The sequence below is a fragment of the Saccostrea echinata genome, unplaced genomic scaffold (genome assembly GCF_033153115.1).
Source record: "Saccostrea echinata isolate AGI-Se365-2 ecotype Australia unplaced genomic scaffold, CSIRO_AGI_Sech_v1 ptg000025l, whole genome shotgun sequence".
Lineage (NCBI taxonomy): Eukaryota > Metazoa > Mollusca > Bivalvia > Ostreida > Ostreidae > Saccostrea > Saccostrea echinata.
Window position 1 is genome coordinate 8,203,523 of NW_026889774.1, and position 26,750 is coordinate 8,230,272.

A 26,750-nucleotide genomic window follows, 5' to 3' on the forward strand; every position below is an offset into this window, starting at 1 on the left:
AGACCTTGATCCTGATACATGTAGCAGCAGGTTAGATTTCTCTTACTAATTTTACTAATTTTGTTGTTTAAATTAATTCTCTATACTTTTGACTATGACATTTAAAGTTAATATAAAGTTTATCTAAAGCTTAGATTTGAATAAGTTAATTATTTTGCTTGATTAAAAAACTTATTGGTTTTAAATAATCTGAATGTTAAAAACTACATTTAAGTGTGTATGCAGCACCTTGAACTGTTTTATATTATTTTGATGACTAGGTGCTGGGTTACCATATGACAAGTTGTTGTAAATATATAAATCTGAATCAGTAAGCCTCCAGACACATTGTCTTTGGTAAGAACATGTATTATATATTTTAGATATTTTTATTACTTTGAATTGATAATGAAAGTATTGGTTACAAAGTATGTTTGACAAATATTTTTGATTTACCAAGCTTAATTACCAAAATCCATTTTTACCTTTATTTTTTATGTTTTATCTGTAAAGCCCTATAAATCTGTTCAGTTAAAATTAAGAGTTATTGCCCTTTATTCAGAGTACTGTACATACTGTGTCATGAAGGAAAGTATAATGTTGAGCATAATGTTATACCATTGTATTTCATGTGATATACATGTATATGATTGTTTGTGTTTGTAATTATTTGTTTTGTAGATTTACATGTATTTATAATATATTTTCAATTTTAGGGCTCAATTCATCAAGATTTACTAAATAAAAGAATAGAACCCATATAGCAATCTTATATTTATTGGACCTGTAACATTTGGCACCCACGTTGGGATCCAGCTCTGCAAGACTGATGTCCGTGTGATGGTGGATGGTATTCCCCCACTCGTTGACCAGAGAATACCCACTCTGTGATTGGAGGATACCTACTCTGTGACTGGAGGATCCCCACCCCACCATGTGACCGGAGGATCAAATACACCTCAAAGACCAGATCTGTGTACATTAACTGCATTAACTGTGTGAAATCTTCAGTGATCAGCAGTATTCAAGCAGACTGCATAGAAAACCAGTACTGGTAGGACATGTAGATTAAGTTTAGTTAGAATTTGCTAGTAGTTGTTTACATTTATTCAGCCTGATCAGCTGATTTTTACTTCCTGTTTAAGACAAGGAGTCTGAATATTTGTCTGTCTGTTGTTATCTATCTACTTTGAATTTATTTTGTTTGGTTTACTGGAATCACATTTCATTTATAAGTGTTCTGATGATTTGTAAGGTTAATTTTTTAAATTCTACTTTAATTTTTTTAAAGTTCATCAAATTATTTTTGTTGTTGTTTACATTCATTTTTTTTTAATTTTTCTGAAATCATCTTTTGAAATTTAAATCCAATCAAATTTCATTTCATTTTTTGAATTTTAATTTTATAATTTAAATTTTGCTTTCAAATTAGTTGACGCAATTTGATTTAATTTAATTTAAAAAAAAAAAGAAGACAATTGACAGTTCTCCATTTCTATTAACTTTGGGTACTAATCAATTTTGATACTAATTACAGCCCCTTAGTGTAGTTACAGATAGAGTTCTAGTACAGACATAGCATAAAGTCCCTTGTTCCCCACTGGCTGACATTTATTGTGGTGCATACAACTTGTTTGTCTGTCCGTCGCTACATAAGCCCATTTATCATTCATTGTTTGTGTGTTTGTCAGTTGGTTTAGTGCAGGTGCACTTAGAGTTACTATCCCATTCCCATGGTATTCAGTGTCAGTGTGTTTGTTGGTTTGGTTTATTACTTGTTGTTGAAGGTGTCCAAGGTTATTTATCCCCTCTGCCTTACTTAGTCATAGTGCCATTAGTTATTTAGATATAGGGATACTTAGTATATGTGCACATTCATGTTGTGTATCGTATACGATTAAATTGCGCTTCGGTTATTTCAAACCAATACTTGCGTGCACAGTCATGGCGAACAAAGAGGAAATGGAAAAACTTAACAAGGTCTTTGATGAACTTGGCGTAAAACCTAAATGTGACAGCAAAGAGGACTTAGAGGAATGGATTGTTCAATATGCAGCCAATTTAGGTGCCAGCAAGCCAGTTGTTCCTCCGTCGCCAACATTTGCATCTCAGTCTGTGACAGTATCACATCCTCCAAGGATTTCTAACTTTTCTGGAGCAGAAAAAGGAGACGTATCATATGAACAATGGAGATATGAAGTTATGTGCTTAATGAAAGAGAAGTTTTCTGCTGAAACAAAAGCAAATGTACGTCAATCCCTTAGAGGAGAAGCTGGAAAAGTAGCAGTTAGACTGGGAGCAGATGCCTCAATAATGACATTGCTTAATAAATTAGACAGTATCTATGGAATCATTGAGAGGAAAGAGACAATATTAGAGGAATTTTACAGTGCACATCAGAATCCAGGTGAAACCATCTCAGCATGGGGATGCCGTCTTGAGGACATTTTGAACAAAGGAGTTCAGAAAGGACAGATATTAAAGATCAATGCACCTGGTATGTTGAAAGATAAGTTTTGGACAGGGATGCAGCAGTCTCTTAAGGATGTCTCAGGCTATCTATTTGAACAGCTACATTCATATGATGAGCTTCTGGTTGCAATGCGTAGGATTGAATTGGAACACACAGTTAAACCTACTCACTTAAAGCAAACTGTCAAGATTGAAGATAAGGAGAAAGAGGAATTAAAAGCAACAATCAAGAGGATGTCAAATGAGATAGCTGAGATTAAAAGTGCACAGTCACTTACTTACCAGAATCCTCAGGTTAACACATTCAATAGGAGTTATCAAAGAGGATCTACAGGATCATACAGAGGAAATCAAAGAGGAAAGTTCAATGATAGGAGACAGTTGTTCAAACCTCAAAGCAATCAACCTCAAGTTAAGAAACCTGATGAGGAGCCTACATGCTTTAGATGCGGTCAGAAGGGCCATATTCAACTTGGATGCCGTGTGAGGTTGGATCATTCCAAGAGTGATTTAAACAGGAAACAACCTATGCCAAGGGACAGGTTTTAGGTTGTACAACTTTTAGTCCCGATGATTTTACTTTAGTCGGAGAGTCAAATGAAGTTGAGATTATTATTGAGGGAATTGAGACAAAAGCATTATTAGATACTGGCTCAACAGTTTCCACAATTAGTCAATCATTTTACAAGGCACACATGCCACATGTTGAGTTGCAGCCCTTGGATAAGTTACTGCAGATTGAGTGTGCTGATGGAAATTCATTGCCTTACCTTGGTTATGTGGCAGTATCACTAGAAATACCTACCCTTGATGCAAAGGCTAGCATGACTCTATGTTTAGTCATTCCTGACAGCAAGTTTAATACCACCGTTCCCATACTACTGGGCACAAATGTGCTTGTACGCCTTATGTCGGAATGCCGTGACACTTATGGGGTCAGATATTTGCAGAAAGCAAACCTGTCAAGTCCATGGTATCTAACATTTCGTTCCATTTCTCTGCGAGAAAAGCAACTTACCAGGAATGGAGACAAAATAGCCCTAGTAAAGAGTGCAGAAAAGTCGCAGGTGATTATTCAGCCAAACACTAAAGTCACTATTCAATGTTACCTGGATAGAAGAATACCTTATTACTCTACTTGCGCTCTTCTACAATCTACTAAAGGCTCGGTAATACCAGAAGACCTTGACATAACCCCATCACTCATCACTTATGACTGCAAAATTACAGATACTGTACCAGTTGAGATATCAAACATTACGACAAGGACAGTGGCAGTAAATCCTAGATCTTTGGTTTGTGAGATGCAGCCTGTCAAGATAGATAGTACAAACAGTGCATCAGAGGAGACACAAGATAAGTTAGAACCATTATTAGAATCCCTCAACATTGATAAGGAAGCATTGACATTAGATGAATTTAGGAAGGGAATAGAGCTTATAGATTCATATGCTGATGTATTTGCCAAGAGCGATACTGATCTAGGATACACTGGAAATGTTAAACACAGGATCCTACTAAGCAATGACACTCCATTTAAACAACGCCATAGGAGAATTCCCCCAGCCATGTATGAGGAGGTCAAAGCCCATATAAAGCAACTCTTATCAGCAAATATCATCAGGCCATCACATTCCCCATTTGCATTGTTCTTGTTAGAAAAAAGGATGGAAAGCTGCGGATGTGTGTGGATTTCCGGCAATTAAATAAAAGGACAATCAAAGACTCTTATGCTTTGCCACGAATTGAGGAACTTTTGGATAGCCTTAATGGATCAAAGTTTTTCTCAGTCCTTGACATGAAATCTGGTTACTACCAAGTGGAAATAGAAGAGACACACAAAGAGCGAACTGCCTTCACCGTTGGACCATTAGGCTTCTATGAGTTTAACAGGTTACCATTCGGTTTATCAAACGCTCCCGCCACTTACCAGAGATTAATGGAGGAATGCCTTGGAGATCTCCATCTGAAGACCTAGACAACTGTAGGGGATGCATTTTGAGGAAGTCCAGTGTGAATATACGCTCACCGCTATGCAACATTACCACATCTCAGGCCATGGAGCTAGTATGCATGGATTTTCTTAGCGTGGAGACATGCAAAGGTGGATACGAGTACATACTTGTCATAACAGAACACTATACAAGATACGCTCAAGCTTACCCTGCTAAGAATCAGACTGCTCATACCACTGCTGAGATACTATACAACAAGTTCATAGCTAACTACGGTTTTCCTTCCAGACTCCATTCTGATCAAGGTGCCAATTTTACCAGTAAGATCATCAGTGAGTTGTGTAGACTTTTCAACATGGATAAGTCCAGAACCACCCCGTACCACCCGTTTGGTAACGGGATGTGTGAGCGCTTCAATAGAACATTGTTAGACATGCTTGGGACACTAAAGCCAGATGAAAAGAAGGACTGGAAAGCCTACATTACTCCTCTGACTTATGCATACAACTGTATTAGACATGAAGCTACAGGTCAAGCCCCATTTGTTCTAATGTTTGGGCGAGAGCCTCATCTACCATTGGATACAGAATTACAGCTTCCGAAACATAGTACAAAGTATGTTGAGAACTTGAAGAGGAGAATACAGGAGGCACATGATATTGCAACTCGTGAAATAATGAAATCTAAGGAGAAACAGAAAAATTACTATGACAGAAAAGCTCATGCCAATAGACTAAAGATTGGAGACAGAGTCTTAGTAAAAATCCTAGCTCATGATGGGAGACACAAAATTAGCGATAACTGGGAGCCTTATGTTTACTTTATTATATCACAGCCAAATTCAGACATCCCAGTATTCATAGTTCAAAGAGAAGATGGAGAAGGAAGAAAAAGAACTCTTCACAGAAACAACTTACTTCCACTAGGAAACAGAATGAAAGACAAACCACCTCTCCCACCAAAGCCAAAGATTCCACCAAAACCTCCATTTAAGTCACCAACAATTGAATCACCTGAAAGTAGACATGTTGATGAAAACAAGGATGAGTCCGAGGATGACTTAATCATCACTGTGGAGCCATACATCAACACTGATGATGGTCATGATGTAGATGATGCAGGAAGTGTTTCACAGGTGGGGAGTGACGGCTCTAGCCATCCTGATGAAACACTGGAAGTACAGTCCTGTGGGGACGCCCACCCTCCAGAGGAAAGGACAGAAGGATTGTCTTCAGAATCAGATGTACAGAATGATGCAGACAGTATCTCTGTAAGAAGATCAACCAGAAACAGGAAACCACCCTCATGGTTGAATTCAGGTGAGTTCATTACAAATATGTTAATAAGTAACAACAAAGATCAAGACTGGTAATGCAAGGTAAATTATTTGAAACTTCTTGCTGAGTCACCAGTATTCCACAACCAAAGAGAAGACATTCTTGAGGTAATGTTGGGAATAATCACCAATTCTTGATTCAGCTGTTTCTTATGTTCACGTTTTTAATGCTTTCTTTGCGGTTTTAGATGTAAATGACAGGGACGTCATTTCCCCGCGAGGGGAAATATGTAGTAAGGTCAGATTAATAAAATTTATTAAAATATTAAATGTGTTTGTTTATGTAATTTCAATGTTTACCTGGCCATGTGCTTGTGTTGTGTTTTGTGTTCTGTGTAGTGTTTTGTCCAGTTTGGTAGTGTCATGTGATGTATTATTATTATAATTGAGGCCTTGCCCTGTCTTGCTATTGGTTAAGTCATTTTGGTCAGTCAGGTGGTACATTTATCCCATGCAGTTCATACTTTTCACTTTCTAGCCAGACCTTGGTCCTGATACATGTAGCAGCAGGTTAGATTTCTCTTACTAATTTTACTAATTTTGTTGTTTAAATTAATTCTCTATACTTTTGACTATGTCATTTAAAGTTAATATAAAGTTTATCTAAAGCTTAGATTTGAATAAGTTTATTATTTTGCTTGTTAAAAGACTTATTGGTTTTAAATAATCTGAATGTTAAAAACTACATTTAAGTGTGTATGCAGCACCTTGAACTGTTTTATATTATTTTGATGACTAGGTGCTGGGTTACCATATGACAAGTTGTTGTAAATATATAAATCTGAATCAGTAAGCCTCCAGACACATTGTCTTTGGTAAGAACATGTATTATTTATTTTAGATATTTTTATTACTTTGAATTGATAATGAAAGTATTGGTTACAAAGTATGTTTGACAAATATTTTTGATTTACCAAGCTTAATTACCAAAATCCATTTTTACCTTTATTTTTTATGTTTTATCTGTAAAGCCCTATAAATCTGTTCAGTTAAAATTAAGAGTTATTGCCCTTTATTCAGAGTGCTGTACATACTGTGTCATGAAGGAAAGTATAATGTTGAGCATAATGTTATATACCATTGTATTTCATGTGATATATATGATTGTTTGTGTTTGTAATTATTTGTTTTGTAGATTTACATGTATTTATAATATATTTTCAATTTTAGGGCTCACTTCATCAAGATGTACTAAATAAAAGAATAGAACCCATACAGCAGTCTTATATTTATTGGACCTGTAACATCTATAGAAGCAAAAGAAGGATGCATACAAGTGTGTGTGTGTGTGTTGGAAGGGGGGGGGGGTACTTTTAGACCCCTCTATTGTTTGAAATAAATAAGAAACAATATATTCCAGATGGGAAAAAGTGATCACGTATTTTTTATACATTGCTCTTGTTATTTATCAAATCTAATTTTAGACTCATTCTTACAATGTTAGCTCCAACTCTCATACATATGTACGAGGGGTGATCAAAAAGTTCGCGAACTATCTCCATATTCACAAAACCACAAATCAGATCAGAATGAAATTTGGCACACATATAGTCATACATGTGGTCTATAAATAACAGATGTTATATAATGTTTTGCTCCGTGTTTGTGACGTCACAAAGTGAAAATGACGTCAATATGCAGGTGACTTGTGGCAAAAAATGGTTGACTCAGTCGTACTCGAGAAACTAACGGCTGTAAAGTTTAACGTACATCTTGGAAATTCTTTTGCAGTAGAATATGATAATTTGTACAAGGTTTTTGAAGACAAAAGACTTACCAAAAGTTCAATCATTAATTGGATTGATCGTTTTAGTGAAGGCAGGGAGATGGTTAAAAATAATGTTTGTTTTATTGCCCAGCGAAAGCAAGCCGGGGGAGAGATGTGTCCTTAGTTGAGCAATTTGTTATGAAACCTCGCCGACTTACGATTAGAAAAATACTTAAATATCTTAACAATAATATAATTATTAAATCCCTAAAATATCGTTTACTTTAGACTTTAAACATACCAGATGTGATAAAAAGAAGGCGACCATACTTTATCTATATTGGATAAACGACGCTCTCTTTGACAGAGGACTCGGGTTGTGATGGTCACCATGCTAATTCTGGGAAGGGATATCCTTATCCACCTATCCTATTGCCAAGATTCGGCCATTTCTGACAGGTGGACTGTTCTTGTTATAAAAAATAACTTGCATGGTAAGAAATATAAAACTCGGAAAAATCTTTAAGCTTCTGTGAACAGACCGCTCCAGAGCATGTCACGTGACCGCCTTGATCAAGTGATTCGCGCATGTGCAGAACAATGGCAGATGTGCATTAAAATCGGAGAGGATCACTTTAGAAAATAATAAACATTGAAGCCTCATTTTATTTCTTTTAAGGAAGTTATTCAATTAGTTCGCGAACTTTTTGATCACCCCTCGTAAATGTTCAATCAAGGGCAAGTAAGTGTAAATTCTCTATATTTGGAAAGCAGTAAGGACAAAAAACTTCAAACTATTTTATTGTATCACAGTCTAAAATCATTTTGACATTTAAACTTGGTTCCAGGTTTACAGGATTCTTTAATAAATATTCAAAGGTGAAAATAGGTTAAGATATAAAAGCAACAGAAGCGACAAAAAAAAAGACCCCAAACCCAGCGTTAAGTGCAGTCATCCTTTAGTTTTCGAACAACATTCAATTTGATGGAGGTCAACAAAACACAGCATGAAGTATGTAATCCAAATTGTGCTTTTTAATAACAATAAACTAACATTCGAAAATGTTGGTTTCAATTCACATACTTTTGCACAGACCGGTTTAGCGCTGTAAATTGTTTTTTGTTTGTAGGGATCTTTTTCGTGCCAACACCTACTGCGACACAGGAACTCGGTTTATACGGTCTCATCCGAAGGACCGGTCTTTACGTCCTACAGTGAGATTCGAACCCGCGACGTAAGGATCAACACTCCGCTACTCTAGAGCAGACGCTCTACCACTGCGCCACGCGGGCGACCGCTATAAATTGAGAATACGTGTAATGTATTCACGCAATTCGATATCATAAAAATATTGCATGCTTTTAAGCTAACGTGTGAAAACTATAATGTTATATGCTCTGACATAGATATCCTTAGGCCATTCCATTTTTAGGTCACCTGAGTCACTCAGGTGACCTATTGCTATCCGTTTTTGTCCGTCGGCGTGCGTCGTGCGATGTGCGTTAACATTTGAACATTTTTAGCTTCTTCTCTGAAACCGCTCAACCAATTTCAAGTAAATTTGGCATATAGCATCTATGGGTGAAGGGGAACAAAAATTGTGAATTTCATGGTCCCTGCCCCCCTGGGGCCTGAGGGGTGGGGCTAAAACCACCAAAATTAATGCAATCTTTAAAAATCTTCTTCTTTACTCCTGGACATCAAGCAGTCAAACTGTTGGCATCATTGTGATAAGCATTGAGTCCTCTACCAAAATTGTGAAATTCATGGCCCCAGGGTCAGGGGTTCTGGTGCTAGGGCGGGGCTATATAGATCATATAGTGAAAGTGCATTATTTCTTTGAAAATCTTCTTCTCTGCTCCTGGGTATTAAATAAACTAACTAAGTATATAGTTATGATGAGTAAGAGTGACTCTTCCAAAATTGTGAAATTCATGGCCCCAGGGGCAGGGGTTCTGGTGTTAGGGCGGGGCTCTATTGATTATATAGTGAAAATGCATTAGTTCTTTGGAAATCTTAGTCTCTGCTCCTGGGTATTAAATAAACTAACTAAGTATATAGTAATGATGAGTAAGAGTACCTCTACCAAAATTGTGAAATTCATGGCCCCAGGGGCAGGGGTTCTGGTGTTAAGGTGGGGCTCTATTGATTATATAGTGAAAATGCATTAATTCATTTAAAATCTTCTTCTCTGCTCCTGGGTATTAAATAAACTAACTAAGTACATAGTTAGGATGAGCAAGAGTGCCTCTTCCAAAATTGTGAAATTCATGGCCCCTGGGTCAGGGGTTCTGGTGTTAGGGTGGGGCTCTATTGATTATATAGTGAAAATGCATTAATCCTTTGAAAATCTTCTTCTCTACTCCTGGGTATTATTGAAACACATTAAATACATAGTTATGATAATCAAGGATGCCTCTTTCAAAATTGTGAAATTCGTGGCCCCTGGATCAGGGGTTCTGGTGTTAGGGCGGGGCTCTATTGATTATAAAGTGAAAATGTTTTAATTCTTTAAAAATCTTTTTCTCTGCACCTGGGTATTATTTAAACAAACTAAGTACATTGTTATGATAAGCAAGGATGCCTCTTCCAAAATTGTGAAATTCATGGCCCTGGGGACAGGAGTTCTGGTGCTAGGGCGGGGTTATATAGATCCTATAGTGAAGGTGAATTATTTCTTTGAAAATCTTCTTCTCTGCCCCTGGGTATTGCTTAAACAGGCTTAAGTACATTGTCATGATACACAAGGATGCCTCTTCCAAAATTGTGAATTTTATGACCCCAGGTTTAAGGGTTCTGGTGGGGGGGGGGGGGCTTCTATTGATTATAAAGTGAAAAAGCAAAATTTCTTTGAAAATATTCTTTTCTTCTTCTGGTTAAAAAAGCAAAGAAGCTAAGTGTATAGTTATGATGAGCAAGTGTGCTTCTTCCAGAGTAGTGAATTTCATGACCTCTGGGTCAGATGTGCTGGTGTGAGGGTGGGGCTCTTGATAATTTAGAGAAAATGCATTAATTCTATTAAATAATCCTGTTTGCTCCTTAGTGTTAAGCAGATAAACAAAGTGATGATGAGCAAACATATGGTCCCAGGGTCAGAAGCTCTGGTGTTTTGGGGGTGGGGGGGGGGGGGGGCTCTATTGATAATATAGTGAATCTGTAGTAAAAATGCATTATTTATTTAAAAATCTTCTCCGCACCTGGGCATATCTGAGGCAAACAGAGTAAAAGTTTTTATAAGGAAGGGAATTTTTACCAGATTTTTGAACATCTGGACCATTTGGTCAAGTGTTCTGGTCCTGGCCAGGGCTCTATTAGTTTGTATTCTACTGAGAGGAGTTATTCCCCTTTGCCATTTACTTTTGATAATTTATCACTGTAAATAATGTACTTGAAAGGTAAATAGAGAATTATGCAAAAACTTTTATTGTATAATACAAAAAGTACTTTCATAGTTTTAATGATCAGATAGATTTGTAAGTAGTAGATAAATAAAAATGAGACAAAAATAACTTGTCTTATTAAATATTCATCAAAGACCAAGAGATGCCAATGTAAGAGATTTCAACAAAGGATTAAAATAGTACAGAAGCATTGATAATTTGTTAATATACTGTATAGTGGTAGTGATAAATGGGGAACAGATTAGAACCTAATTTATGAACTGTTAATGAATATTAAGACCAATTATTTTGTTGATCATGATCACCCTATTTTTCTTGCTTTTGGGCAACAAAGCTTCACCTTTTAGTTCATCTTATACTCTATGCGTCCTTGAAATTGTTTTATCATACTCAGGTGACCGTTAAGGCCCTTGGGCCTCTTGTTTTTCTAAGTTTAGCATCCGCGAACGGATTGCTTTTACACCGGTAATGAAAATGACACACACCCCGCACACACACATACATTTGTAAGTCAATTTACTCCACTGGGATCGGTATCTATACATTTTTTAAAAGTTTTGTACCAAAGATTTGTATTTCAATTTACTATGTGTTTTATTTTTTTTTTTTTTTTTCAAAATTTTATTACGTGAAAAAAAAAATCTCAAACGATGATGAAAAAATTATGATTATTCTAATAATTTTTTTTCCTGTTGGAATATATATTTTTCCGGATAAAAAGATAGGATTTGGATTTTTGGGTGGACAAAGCTAAACATATAGAAAACCTCTGAACAGCATAATTTAACATAATGTAAATCATATACGGTACCAATTTTGATGCACCAGGTGCGCATTTCGACAAATTATGTCTCTTCAGTGATGCTCAAGCCGAAACATCTAAGGTACAAGCTTAAAATCTTACCAAATAAAGGTTTACTTCTATATAAATAGGGATCTGACCTATAGGACCGGGCTTGGTTTTTTTCTCTACAAAAAGCTTGTCGATTTCCGATCCGGTTAATGACTTGAGGCTGACTACATGTAACAATTTGTTTTTCATAAATCTTTATTTCAGTGAGTAGAGGTAGGAGGAACACTTTCATTGATATTCTGAGTTTGTTATTTCCAAATGTAATAATTGATATTTTTCTTTACTTCTCATTGTACATAATGGTAATGTCTACTATCTCTAGAATTCTATTCTTTATGTATAGGCTATTTATTTTACAACAATATTCCGTAGATATAAAAACATGCCATTAATCTGTGCAAATTATATAGGCCTAAATGAAATCCAAGGGAGTACAGTTACTGATATATGTAGCCCAACTGTTTCAAAACTTAAGATCTTAGAACATTGACTGAAAACAAAAGTATGTGTATGTTATTCTAAATATATTAAGCTCAAATAATTCAAGCAATACGTAACATACTACATGTAACCCAGACAAGCACTAGAAGCACAGACAGAATAAAACCAATGTGATTAAATTCTAAGGAATATATACGATTGAAATTCATTGCAGCTCAATGCTGCCGAGAATATCTGTATCGAGTAACACAGAGTGAGTTATTCTTGTCCTCGGAGAAAGTGTGCTTATACTGAGATTGGTTCCGCCTGACTGACAACTGTACATTGGAATGCTACGATTTGATCTCTCTCTAGTGTTTTTTTTTATATCAAGAATGGGAATGCATAAAGGATAGATTATTGAAGGAAAATAAACAAGCCTCTAAAAATTTTACAAAAGTCTTTGAAAAGGCAAAAATTTAAAACTATAAAAGTGTGGCACCAGGTGGATTCGAACCCCCGACTTTAAAAAGATAATATCCACGATATAATAGTCAGCGCATATATCAACTGAGCTATTCTGACTATAAGATTAACTCGTATAAATTTGAAACAGATTGTAAAAATCAGGTTTCCTTATTTTGTGTAGGTTTTTTGTGAATTTTGACCCTAGGGCAGGGGTGCCCCTAAAAAAATCCTATCTTAAATTATTCCTTACACCCCAACCTATCAAAATGTCACAATTTTATTTAGGGGCAGGCCTGCCCCGAAGGACTTCTAGGCCAAAATTCATGCAAAAATCAACGCTTTAACGGACAAAATGGTGCTTCGGCCAACTTTGGAGGTTTATTGTAAAGTTGTAAATAATAAATTTTAGTTGTAAAATACAAATTTGAAAAATTTAGACATATATACGGTAGAAAACAACAAATAAAGATTGATTTTTAAGGAGGCTGGGGGGTCAACAAATTAACCACAAATTAACCAACAGATTTAACTTAATTTTTTAGATATGATATCTTAAGCTGTCAACTATCATTTGGCAAAGAAAAATTTCAAAAATTTTAGTTTTAAAATTTGATCATTTTCTATATCTTCATATGGAGCTCTTCTTCTAAAGGAGATCAATATAGTCTAAAAATGGCCACAACCCCGTAGCCTCTTTAAATGTCACTTTTTCCGGGAAATTGTTCTCTCCTATAGGTCAATTCTTTTGTAATAGTGAATACATCCTTGTTCGGATAAACATGTATTTTGTATTCATAATGCAGAATTTCGTATTTTAATTTGTGCGTATTTAATTCCTCGCATTTTTCCGATAACATAAAGATTAACTCAATGAATTAAGCATATTAAATAACATGTAGAGTACCTTTTTACGAGTCCAGCTTTCCTAACATAGGTCTTCCTTGGGTTATCTGGATCCGGGTCATAAAAAGCATCAACATTAAACCTTTCTGGTGGTATATCTTGAACGTGGTCTTCTCCATTGCAAAGAATCTTCCAGAACTCATCTATGTTTTCAGCTCCTGGAAACATGCAACCAATGCCTACAACAGCAATGGTTGCCTCTTCTTCCATGTCGAAACTGTAAGAAAAACGGTACGTGCCGATCTTTTTAAGTCATCTGTTAAAACACCTACTTATACCATTGGTTGAAAGCTGCGTTGAAGATCTTGTTGCCAGATTAGCTCCGCCCCTTATGTAACGAATCGTACATGATTGTTGTTTTGAGTGCCAAGCTTTGAATCAAAATTTTGCTATACACAAGTTCTTTAAAAAATATGATTACACTGAAAACAAGATTATATACCAAGAAAAATATTACATATATTATATAAAATCTGAAATAGGACGTACATTAGTTTGCAAACAGACATTTTTGAACAGCTTATTGATATTGAAAAAAGACACAAACGTATGACAAAGAGCAAACCTCTTACATGAACCATTTTCTGTAGATGACGCTTGGTACAGAATAAGTTCCTAGTGTTCACATTGTATGTTATCCTGGTTTTTTGACACCTAAACATAATGTAAATTCTCGGAAAAGGACGCTATGTTTTATGATGAATAAATAAAAATATGAAAGTCGAAGTGTTGGTTATTTAAAGGCAGAAATTAGGATGAAATTCATGCACACACTGTACGTGCTGTGTGCAACCACATCAGGGCATACTATAAACCTTGGCGTGACCTCGATGGCCTGACCTGTGGCCAGAATTATTGGTCTGATCTTAAATTTGGTCACCGTAAAAATGGCTTTGGGTGGAAATTAAACATTTTCAGAATTTTGATTTTTTTAATTGTTTTTATTTGGTGTTGGGAAGATAGAACAACATTCAAACACTGAAGATCTGGTAGATTTCATTGAATCTGTATCAAATCATATTTTACAAACGTATTATGATTCACGTGACAGGAAGATAAATGAACACAGATATTTTCATCGATGAAAGAACTCACACTGAACCTAACTGGGTTTTTTTCGTTCCAAGTAAATGAACATGTTTGTAGTTTAGTAAGGCTATAAATTATGTGGGATATTGAAATCAATTTCAACGTTTTTAGTTGAATACGGAATTATCTAAGTAATATGCATTTAATAAATCTAATTGAATTATTTGATACTAGTAAGGGGAGATGTCATAATTTGTTTTGGCACCGTGGGAGGAATTATTAAATAAGCCGGTCGTAAAATTATGAAATTTTACTTCATGTACTGTACCTAGTGTTGTCAAAGACGAATCAAGCACCGGTATCTCCTACCCCGTTTGATTGTTTTGTTTTGTTTATTTGTTTTTGTATTTTTGCATTCTTTTTTGTAAAATTTGATTGTTTGATTTGTATATACTCTCAATTTAATCCACAGGTAATATTTCATAATTTCATAATTAAACTATTTAACATACACAGTAAAAAACCTTCACACACAAATGACTTCATATGGTATGTGGAAATATTTGTGATAATCTGGCTTAAATATAGGATGAATGCTGAGGAGGAGTAGACAGAATAAAACACTGCCTATGTCTATAACCCAAAATGAATGTTTGGCATAAATGATTAAAGCATGCCCAAATTCAGATTCTTGCCTGTAATGCAATATAAAAGATTGACATAAAGATTTTTTTATGTAGCAAAATAGCCATATGTATAGAATATGGGTAAACTGTGGTGTCCAGTTTGACAATTGATGAGTTATTGATAGGTAAAGTCATGGAGCCCATAGATTAATTGGTAAAAGCCTGCATAAAGTTGTTTTACACTTGTTTTTCAAAGTTACCAAGTGATTACAGAGAGCCAGAAGTGGCTTTTCTTATTATATATATTATATACATCTATGAAGGAAAACAGCCAATAGAGAAGACCTACCCTGAACCAATTATTATTATTATTATTTTTTTTTTTTTGCTTGTCAAAAAAATCTTACCCCCCCCCCCCCCTCGTTCTGAAATTTTTGGATCCAGCACAACTTCACTATCCAAGGGTTTCTGATCCGCTACTCTCCTCACAAACCCTTGGCCTTTGCTGTCAAAAGTCGGGATTGTTTACGCACGTGATCTCGAAATCTTACCACATACTAGTACGCACAGATTGCGTCATCGACGCAAATAAAAAGCGTATTTAAAAATAAAAGTATTTAAAGAATAATTAACAAGCAAGTATCGAGCAATGTTTATTGGTTAGGTAAGGTGCAAATCTATATTGTAATATAGATTCCTGGTCACATTATGTGCACATCTGCTTAAAATTGGATGACACCATAGCTATTTATAGAATGGCACGTTAACTTAAGGAACATCATTTACTCGGGTTTTTCATTCCCGAGGCTAAAGAGCAAAGATATATCCCGAATGGAGATATCGTCATTTACAAAAGCATTCGTTGATTGGTCGAAAAATATCAATTGACTCCAATCACATCTCGAGAAAAAATCCCGACTTTTAATTTGATAGCACCATAGGCCAAGGGTTTGTGAGAAGAGAAGCGGATCAGAAACCCTTGGTTAGCGAGATGGATCCGCCACTGATAGTAATATTTAATTTATAATCTTAACAATCATTGCAGGTTATATATCTGACCTTAGAGATCCTGCTCTTTGACAAGTAAGCCATATATATTTTGTAAGGTCACCTGAGTCACTCAGGTGACCTATTGCTATTTTTTCCGTCCGCCATCGTATCGGTCGTCGTCCGTCGTCAATCGGTCGTAAACTTTCGAACATTTTTAGCTTCTTCTCTGGAACTACTGAACCAGTTTCAACCTTTTTTGGTTGACATACATTTTTGCCCCAGGTCTGCACGAACTTTCATACCAACACAATGTGCAGATATGATTAATCACCTAAGATTGTTTGAAAATTCACCTCATTATCAAGCTGGATTTTATACCATGAACCCAACTAGTTTTTTAATGGAATTGTTTGGCTATGATTTATATTTCTATTTTCTACTCGAGAAGCAGTGTAATATATTATCAGAATACATCCATAAAATATACACTATATTAAGATTTCCCAAGGAAATACATGTATGTATATAAATTAATCTACGGCCATTCCATTTTTTTTTTTTTTTTTTTTTTTTTTTTTTGTATGTTTAGCAATGTCCACCCTAAATCCAAATCTTATCTTCTTATTCGGGAAAACATACCAACCAACAGAAAAAGCGACATCTTTTAAAATAATTATAACATTTTTCATCATTATTTGAGAATTTTTTTTTTACATTGTAGGAAAATTTAACAATTAAAAAAACCTCGCTACTACACTGTAAAAAATAAGTGTTTTAAAAATAAACACCAAATTGCCACAGATAATAAACACTTTAACACGTTTAAAATTTAAACACTTCGTGAAGTGTAGAGAGAGAGGGTATTTATAGGCATTGCCTGTTACCCAATCGATTCATTATTTTTGAATAAATATTGTTTAAAGTGTTTAAGAAATAAACACGTTAGAATGTTTAAATTCTAAACACATGAGGTTTAATATTTAAATACTTCTTTCTCATTCTGTTTAAATACTAAACACTTCAAAAACACAAAACGTTTAAAGATTAAACACTGAATAAACACAAGGAGTTTAATAAATAAACACCGTACGTGTTTAAAATTTAAACATTTCATATTTATTAATAAACACGTTCAACCTAAACACTTAAACATGTTTATTCGATGCAACAGATAATAATCACTTAAACATGTTTATACGCCATTTTTTAAACACTTTAACGTGTTTAATTTAAAAAATAAATAAACACTTAAACGTGTTTAAAAGTTTTCAACATTTTTATTTGAAACAAACATAAAACAGTACAAAACACACTGTGCTTGATGATGAACATGTACATAAAGCTTAATTACTAAATGATTTAATGTTGAATAGAGATTCAAACTTTATAAACAATTATAACATTTATCAACACATTTGCTAACACACACTTGCAGATACATAATTCAATTCAAGTTGAAAGATAGAATTATTAAAAAAAAAAAAAAAAGCATGAACATGTAAAACCTGCATGTGAACTAAAATTCAATAAAATTGGTGGCCCGGGGGGGGGGGGGGTGAAATAGGAAAATCGCTAAATAAAATGAAATATTATTTTTCAGGAATAAAATTTTGAAACTTTATTTTTAAAAAGGGACAGGGCGTCCATTACATCTTTTTTTAATAAAACAAACAAATTCATAATTAAATATAATGCACAAAGACTGAAAATGTTATTTATTGCCTGGGTACGGGATATATACATTGTGTATGTATTGCAGTTAATAAATCCAGTTGTTGTACCTGTATAATTTTACTTTCACTAATATTCAGAGTTTTAACCAGATGAAGAAAATTTCCAGTTTTTACCTGTAAACGACTAATTCATTAAATATTCTTGCAACTTCACAAGAGCTACCGGGGTATCACTCACTAAATTTCATATTCTAACCGAGTTAAACAGTCTCCTCTGCTTGTGTGTAAAATTCAGGTTCTTCTGCCACGAATGATGATCTCCAGTTTTCCATTCTCCAAAATTTTATTCAACCTTAGTATTTCTAATTCCTTCTTCTTATAAGAAATATCCTGAAAAATAGATAGATAAAAAATATTCACTATGCAAATTCAGAAAATTATCTGTAAAAGAATACATTGAGATAAAAAAAATAATTTTTTATCCTTCATGCCAATTTTAATTATATAATACATACTGAGAGACAAGTTTGAAATAAAAATCTGCAATACAAATAAATCATATATTAAGCATACAAACAGTGTATACACTAAAAAATTAAATATTAATGTACCTGCAGGAGCAGCCCAACAGCAACAATTAAGAGAAGGGAGGGGGGGAGGGGGGCTACCCAAGGCATTTTCTATCAGGTAAACAACACTCCCCAAAAATGTAAAGTCTCCTTAAAGAATACATGCGCGGGCAAGGGATGAAAAGTGTTGTTGTTAACGCTTATGTGTTAAGTTATGTTTGGTCAGCAAATAATCATAATAATGCGTGATAGGGAGCATAAATTTTATCAAGGGCAGGTAATTGGATTACATTTACTTAAATTTCATGTTACTGGGAGACCCAAAACTAGTGTAGGCTAGGAAACAATGATGTTTGTGTGTGTGTGAGGGTGTGTGTGTGTAAGGGGGATGACCCTTCTTCTTTGAAATGCCCTTTAAACTCACCTCTCAAGGTTAAGTGTGATCTTCGTTTAAAAACACTTTCTTTTATCAAGTAATGTATTCTTCTCAGGATTCACAATAAGAGATGAACGTCCCTGCAAATTAATTAGATATCGCAATATACTTAAAGACTACAAATATTTTATGCCGATCGCTGCACATGGCCGCATTTGCACTCAGACGATAGGCCTAACAATCCTGCATTTCAGAAATAAAAAGCAGTATAAATCTCTAATGTATTAAGCATTCAATTTTTTTTCAGATTTTATATAAGGAAATGTATAAATACCTCCTGTTTTCTTGTTAGATATGGTGTTTTTGCCAGTATATGAGTGATTCTACATCTTCTGCGTTCAAATGGCATGTTATGACATAATCAATTGCGTCATTTTCTATCATAACGCATTAAACACAGGTGTTTAATTTGCATTTTCTATATATATACCATGTGTTTAATTTATAAATATATGATGGTTAAGAAATGGACACTCGTGTTAAACACCGGTGATTAAAATATTGGTAAAATTATAAAAGTCACCATAATATATGTTTCTCTTTCCCCTTTAGCAGTTTATGAAATTTATGAATTTTTGGCACAAAATTACCATAAATTAATGTTAATTGTAATTGCTTTTGGTATGATCTAAACTCAACGTATTGCCTGGCTATTCGTATTTTTTCTGTGTCGAAAAATATCTACTAGTATGTACGGAATTACTTCGTAAATTAAAGAAATTGTACAAATGGCAAATGCACACAGCAATACTTAGAAGCAACACCTAATTTAATTTTTTGATTTGATGCATATGAACATTGCGTGTTTAAGATGGATGATTAAACACCATACTTATTGAACACCAATTTAAATAGTCGTGTTTATATGTTAAACGCTAATGTTTTGTATTTAAACCCACCATGTTTAATTGTAAAACACGACTGTTTAAAAATTAAACACAAGTTAAACATCATTTTTTACAGTGTAGTACTGTAAATTGAAATACAATTCTATTGTACAAAACTTATCAAAATAATGTATGGATGCCGATCATAATTGAGTTGGAAATATTTGTATGAGTGGATTTTTTGGTGTGTGTGTTTCATTTTCATTTTCTCAAAACTAATCCGTCTGCGGATGTTAAAAATAAAAATTCTTAGAATTGCCTAGATGTAACTAGTCCCGAAAAGGCATTTGATGAAATAGAACTAGAGTATTTAAACTTAATAAATCATTTTGATTTTGTTTGTATGACAGGCGATTTTAATGCTAGGGTGTCTGAAAAAAAAAGATTATTTTGAAGAAAATGAATTGTCTGAATTTGAATTATCCTTAGATGAAGATTGTGATAATTTAAGTGATGTTAACAAGTTGGGTAAATATAATGTAAATATTAACAGAAAAAGTAGTGATAGTAAGACGAATGCTTATGGGTATCAGCTACTGAATTTTTGTAAGGCAAATAGCTTATATATAATGAAAGGTAGAGTACCAAATGATGATGAAAAGGGGAATTTTACAACTACCAGGTCAAGTATTGTTGACTATTTCATATGCAATGCTGATTTTTTCCAATTCGTTAGACACTTTGAAGTATTAGATTTTAACTGTTTGTACTCAGTTATCCATATGCCCCTGGCATGCCATCTCATCTAAGTATTATACGTAGTGACAATGAATTAGAAGTTATGTCACAAAGAAACTTATCTGAAAGAATTAAATCGTGGGACTCCACTAAATCGAATGATTTCTGTAATAATATAAGTACACTATATCTACTAAATATAGAGCAAATTACATGTATAAACAACAAAATTTTAGACCCTGATAATATAAGAAAAGGCGATGTTGACTTTTTGTTTAATACCACAGCTGACCTATTACTATCCTCGGCCAAAACAACAGTTGGCACATTTTTACCTCGCAATATTGATGTAAGTAGAAATAAAAGAACAAAACAATGGTTTAATGCTGACTGTTACAAGGCAAGGAAATTTCGTAGAAAATTATACGTAAATACAAACTATATGGATCTAATGTTTTCAAACAACAATTACAAGACGCACAAAGAAAATATACATCTACGCTGAATAAATCATACAAAGTTTATAGAATTAAGTTACAACGTAATATTAAAAAGTTAAGAAGTTCAAACCCAAAAGAATACTGGAATATTGTAAATGGTAAAGGACCTAAAGAGCACCACAACATAAATATTGTAGAGTTTTATAACTATTTTAAGAATGTTAATGAAAATGAACAGGACTCAGGGGGCTCAGATAGCGAACTTGATAAACATATTCTTGAGTCGTTTGAAGATAGTTCTATTATTAATGACCCAATTACCTCAGATGAAATTCTTAATGTAGTGAAGACAATTAAGAACAATAAATCGCCAGGGCCTGATACTGTTATAAATGAGTACATTAAGGAAGCGATTGCAAGGCGTCACGTGATCGACTCATGTGATGTTTAAAAAAAGAAGATTGACGGTAACCATTTCCGGAATAACAGCTGAATAAGGAGCGTGATTATGATTACCATGACAAAATATCTTCGTGGCAATATTTTTAAAGCAGAGAAAGAATAATATAAAGATGTGATGTTGCAGAGTGTTGGTGAGCGTCGACGCAGACTTTTTTTTTATCCCTGTGTTTTTTTTTTTCGTTTCGACACGTCTACCTTTTGTCGTAGTTCTGAACACTGAAATCTATTTCATGAATAAATTTAATTCATATCTGGATCTTTACGTCCTCTAGTTTTAATTAAAATATTAATATTAGAATTTTATTTGAGATCGGTTTCTTTCCTATAGGATCTACATCTATGAATCGATATTCATTTCTTAGAAGCTTCAGACGGCGTGATTTTCTCAGTGATTATAATGAATATAGGCCTATATGGATGGACAGATAAATGAATGCGATTTTCATATATACGTGTATAGACCAGTTTGAGGCCGCGTGCTGGACATGAACGTATTTTTAAAAATATCGCAGAGGAAATTGTTTTCCTCTGTAAGATCTTCTCTAGCATTTTCAACTCTTACATCGATCATGTAAACATTGAATCGTCGGCACATTATTGCGTAAACATTTAATTGTTGTGGTAAAATGTTTTATTCGTCGTATTTGGTAAAAAATTGAAACTTAACACACTTCTTCTGACAGAAAAGAAAGTTTCTTTTTGCAAGTTTTCACAAATCTAGCAAAAAATACGCGAGTAAGAATGACAGACGAAACTAAGAGAGGTTAATTCTGACAATCGAGGTCTTTATTTTTGAAACAAAACAGTTTGCACTATAGTTTTGACGTCAAGTGTGGCATTATGACGTCACAATGGAGATATGTAGGCTTACCTAGTTCATGAAAAAATGAATTGTTTTCTAACTTGCATTGAATCTGAAGGAAAAATATTTGCAAAATGTAAATATTAAATAGCAAATCATAAAATTTGTCAAATAAGATAATAGTTAGGATTTTTATATACGGTATATATTGCAGGTACAAGTTCTCTGAAATAACCTATTCATTCAATGTGTTCAAGTGACCCCCCCCCCTTTCCGATTCCAAGTCACAGTGCAGAGAACTCGATGAGTGTTCAGAGCATGAATAATTTGGCCCTTAGACCACTGTGCACTGGTTTAGAATGTATATACATGTACTTATGTTGATATAATAACGGAATGAATATTTTGGAGATGGGGAAATAAAAAAAAAATATGCATATTGTTGTTTTTTGTGTACATTATACTTATATCATTCTGCTCTACGTATAAAATGAGCAACCACTACAAGATTTTCAGGAAAAAATATTTATTAATCTATACGTATTTTCTATAGTTTGTAACAGATTATGCATATTAAAGGTTCAGCAACAAACCATCAGATTAAAATTTATGAAATCTTTTAATATTTTAGGAAGGGGGGGTATTGAAATGCATGTAGCTTAAAAAAGAATGTGATGACCCCACTTCATATTTTAACCATAAGTCACTTATAATAATTGTTACAAAATATATTAATTTTAGGAAAATTCATTGGGTAATTTTTTGTCAAGACGTTGAAAACTGCTCTTGGGGTGAAAATATTGCTTCAAATTTACAATGACTACTCCCCAAAGCAACTGTGGCATTAGTACATCTATCAGTAGTTTCCGATACAATTTTTATTTCCGATGAATATAAAGCATATTATTTAATATCTGGTGAAAATTATTTAATTTGTTTCAATTTTGATACCTGTATGGCATAATTAAAAATTCACTACATAAATATCAAAATATTGAAAAACGGTGGTTACCATGGCAACCATATCTTCCTTATAACCCTGATGACCATAGTTGAAATTTTCATATTATGATACCATTAAGGTAAGGCAAATTATATGTAAAAATGAGAAAAATTCATAGAGCGGATTTTTTTCATGTACCCTTGCAATCTCTTCCTTAAGTCATCTATTAATGTCATGGTGTCACTTTATGTAAAATTGTTTAATCTAGTATTTGATACCGGCATTGTTCCCGAGGCGTGGCTAGTTGGAAATATAAAACCAATCTATAAGAAAAAAGGTAGTTATACCGACCCGCAAAACTATCGCCCTATAACATTGTTAAGTTGTCTTGGAAAAGTTTTTACATCTGTATTGTGTAGAAGACTGACCTCATATGCAGATAATGTTGACCTCATTAAGGAAAACCAGAGCGGCTTTAGGGCAAATCATTCTACTGTTGATAACATGTTTGTACTTCATTCTTTGATAGAACTCACTTTACTAAAGAAAAAGAAATTATATTGTGCCTTTATTGATTTCAAGGCTGCATTTGATAAAGTAAGGCGAATAGGGTTGTGGAAAAAGCTTGTTAAATATCACCTTACGGGGAAATGTCTTAAAGTCATTATTAATATGTATAATGATTGTAAATCTAGAATATTTTATAATAATGATTTTTCTGAATATTTTTCAGTCCGAAATGGAGTCCGACAGGGAGAAAATTTGTCTCCTCTTCTCTTTGCATTGTATCTTAATGATTTAGAAGAATTTTTAATACAAGAAAATGTGATTGGATTGAACAGCCTGTCTGAAGAAATTGAACAAATGTTAGATGTATATTTAAGAATTATGATTATGCTCTATGCAGATGATACTGTATCGATGTCTGAAACTAAGGATGATCTTCAATATCAACTCAATTGTTTTCAAAAATATTGTAAAAAATGGAAATTACACGTAAATATTGATAAAACAAAAATCATAATTTTTTGCAAGGGCAGACAATCATCCAACGTAGCATTTACCTATAATAATAATGTTATTGAAATTGTAAAAGAATTTAAATATCTAGGAGTGTTTTTCTCAAGATCTGGTTCTTTTTATAGCACGAGAAAATATACTGTACAAAGAGCAACCAGAGCTATGTATGCAATAATTAAAAAATCACGAGAATTGAATTTGTCCATCGATTGTCAAATTGATATGTTTGAAAAAATGGTTATCCCTATCCTTCTTTATGGTTGTGAGATATGGGGATTTGAAATTGTGAACATTATTGAGAAACTTTAACTCAAATTTTGTAAACTTATACTTCATCTTAAGACATCTACTCCAAATTATATGGTTTATGGTGAGCTTGGCAGATATCCATTGAGTATAAATATTAAAATGAGAATGATAAAATTCTGGGTAAAACTGTTGAAATGCAAAGCGACAAAATTGTGTCATATTTTATATAATTTTTTATACAGCTTATCAATGTTCAACACTGTTAATTGTAGTTTTAAATGGATTGAATGTATACGAAGTATTTTACAAGAATGTGGATTGAATTATGTCTGGATGACGCAGAATGTTCACAATGAAAAATGGTTGTTGATTGTAATTAAACAAACGCTAATTGATCAATTTAAACAAAACTGGAATTCAGATTGTAATACAAAATTTACAATTTGTTCACTAATAGTATTTTTACAACTAGAAACTATTTAAACATGAATGTGTCAATGAATATTATAACTACATTAGCAAGATTTAGAACTAGTAATCATAACTTACCAATCGAGACAGGCCGATGGAGCAATATACCTTCAAATCAAAGATTTTGTACTTTATGTAATAATGATACTGGAGACGAATACCATTATATTATGTCATGTCCTGCTTTTTAGTGACTGTAGAAAATTGTATTTACCATCAACATATATAAGTCGACCAAGCGCTTTTAAGTTTTTAAATTTATTTTCATGTAAAAAGGTATCTGTAATTAATAACCTTTGTAAATTTATCAATATCTATACTACTATATTAAAATAATAGACTCGAATTTTTGGCCTTTAATACCGATAAATCGGAAGAGTACTGTCTTTTGTTTGATATATTTTAAACATCATTGGTACTTGAAGATTACCAATTTGTTTTTATTTTTTCTCAATTAAGCTTCGCTAATTAATAATCAACGATAATTCCTAAAAAAATTCCGGAAATCATCTGGATTCTTTGGATTTTACAATCTTGCGCGTGCGCATTACATTCACGCTAAATCACGGTGTTCAAATCAATCTCCCTTGCAGAGTTGTCGTTCGTTTCTCTCTCATACACGAATGTATGAGCCGTTGGTCGAGAGTGTGTTCAAATCAGAGAATACAAAAGTAAATACTAAGTAGATATATATTTGTTATTGTATAATTTCTCTAATAAGAAATCAGTAATATATATGAACAGAATATATAGCAATTTTCCAATGAAAATTTAAACGTCGTATTTGTCATAGGGGTCGGAACCGGGGGGGGGGGGGTTAGGGGGCTTAGCCCCCCCCCCCCCCCAACTTTTTTTTTAGCAAAGATAGACATAATATAGGCATTGAAAATTGGGGCTTACCTTTTTTCGTTGGTTAAGCCCCCCCCAACTTTCAAATAGCCACCCCACTTTCAATTTGCTTCTGACGCCTATGTTTGTATCATTTATTTGTCGTAATCGTTTCTGAGTTTATATCCATACAAATGTGATATTGTGGCCACGTGGGTAATCATTCGCCATCTCGGAGACACATTTATTATATGTTATTTATATCTCTGGCCATCTCAACGGAGGCAAAAAGCTCATGATCGTAGGAGCAACATTAATGTAACTACCCGATTTATTTTATCCCTCCTTTCTTTTATGCTTTTTTGAGGGGAACTGAAGGGGGGTGTTACAACTCCAGTTAGAATCACATCTTAGTGAAGTAGGCATTCTTTTTCCGCCAAAAATTACAATAACTACTATATAAAAATTATAGACTCGAATTTTTGGCCTTTAATACCGATAAATCGGAAGAATACTGTCTTTTGTTTTATACATTTTAAACGTCATTGGAACTTGAAAATTACCAATTTGTTTTTTATTTTTTCTCAATTAAGCTTCTATTTTTATTACTTTTTCTATGTACTAATTCAAGGATATTACATTAATTTTTATCAAAACAGGCAGTCTTTTACAGATTATATACCTGTATATAAAAAGTATATGTATTAGCCGTGCTTAACTCTTTTATTGTTGAGGTCATATTTTGAACAAGTTGAGACCTGCAGTGTAAAAATTGTTACAAAAATTTTTACACCTTTACTTTAATAACTGATTGTGTAAAAATACCAGCTTAGCACATTTCTTTATTTGCATTACTTTGCTTGATATGTATCAGCAGTGTGCTCAACTCTTTGCTTTTGTCATATTTTCAATGAACATCCATAATTTCTTTTATTAAATTTGTTTGGAAGGGTGAAATTTATGTAAGGTCCCTCGTGATTCGAACTCATGACTTGATTTATAGCTAACTGGTGGTCAAACCCATTCTGCGCTACGCCGTTACGCAACAATTTAAAAAAAAACAAAAACAAAACAAAACAAACACACACAAAAAAAAAAAACCAGAATTATATTCACATTCATTGTTTATTTCAAAAATACCTTACAATATG

At 33.6% G+C, this 26,750-nt stretch overlaps 2 protein-coding genes across 2 annotated transcripts in view; both read right to left on the reverse strand.

Moving 5' to 3' along the window:
• Positions 1 to 13,706, reverse strand: part of LOC133192336 (uncharacterized) — a 61,850-nt gene extending 48,144 nt beyond the window's left edge. The window contains exon 1 of the mRNA XM_061328356.1: positions 13,498 to 13,706. Within this exon, the coding sequence (XP_061184340.1) occupies positions 13,498 to 13,706 (209 nt within the window). The remainder of the gene's footprint in view (positions 1 to 13,497) is intronic.
• The window catches only part of LOC133191938 (heat shock 70 kDa protein 12A-like), a 206,647-nt gene that overhangs the window by 62,892 nt on the left and 117,005 nt on the right, over positions 1 to 26,750 (reverse strand). The window lies entirely within an intron of this gene.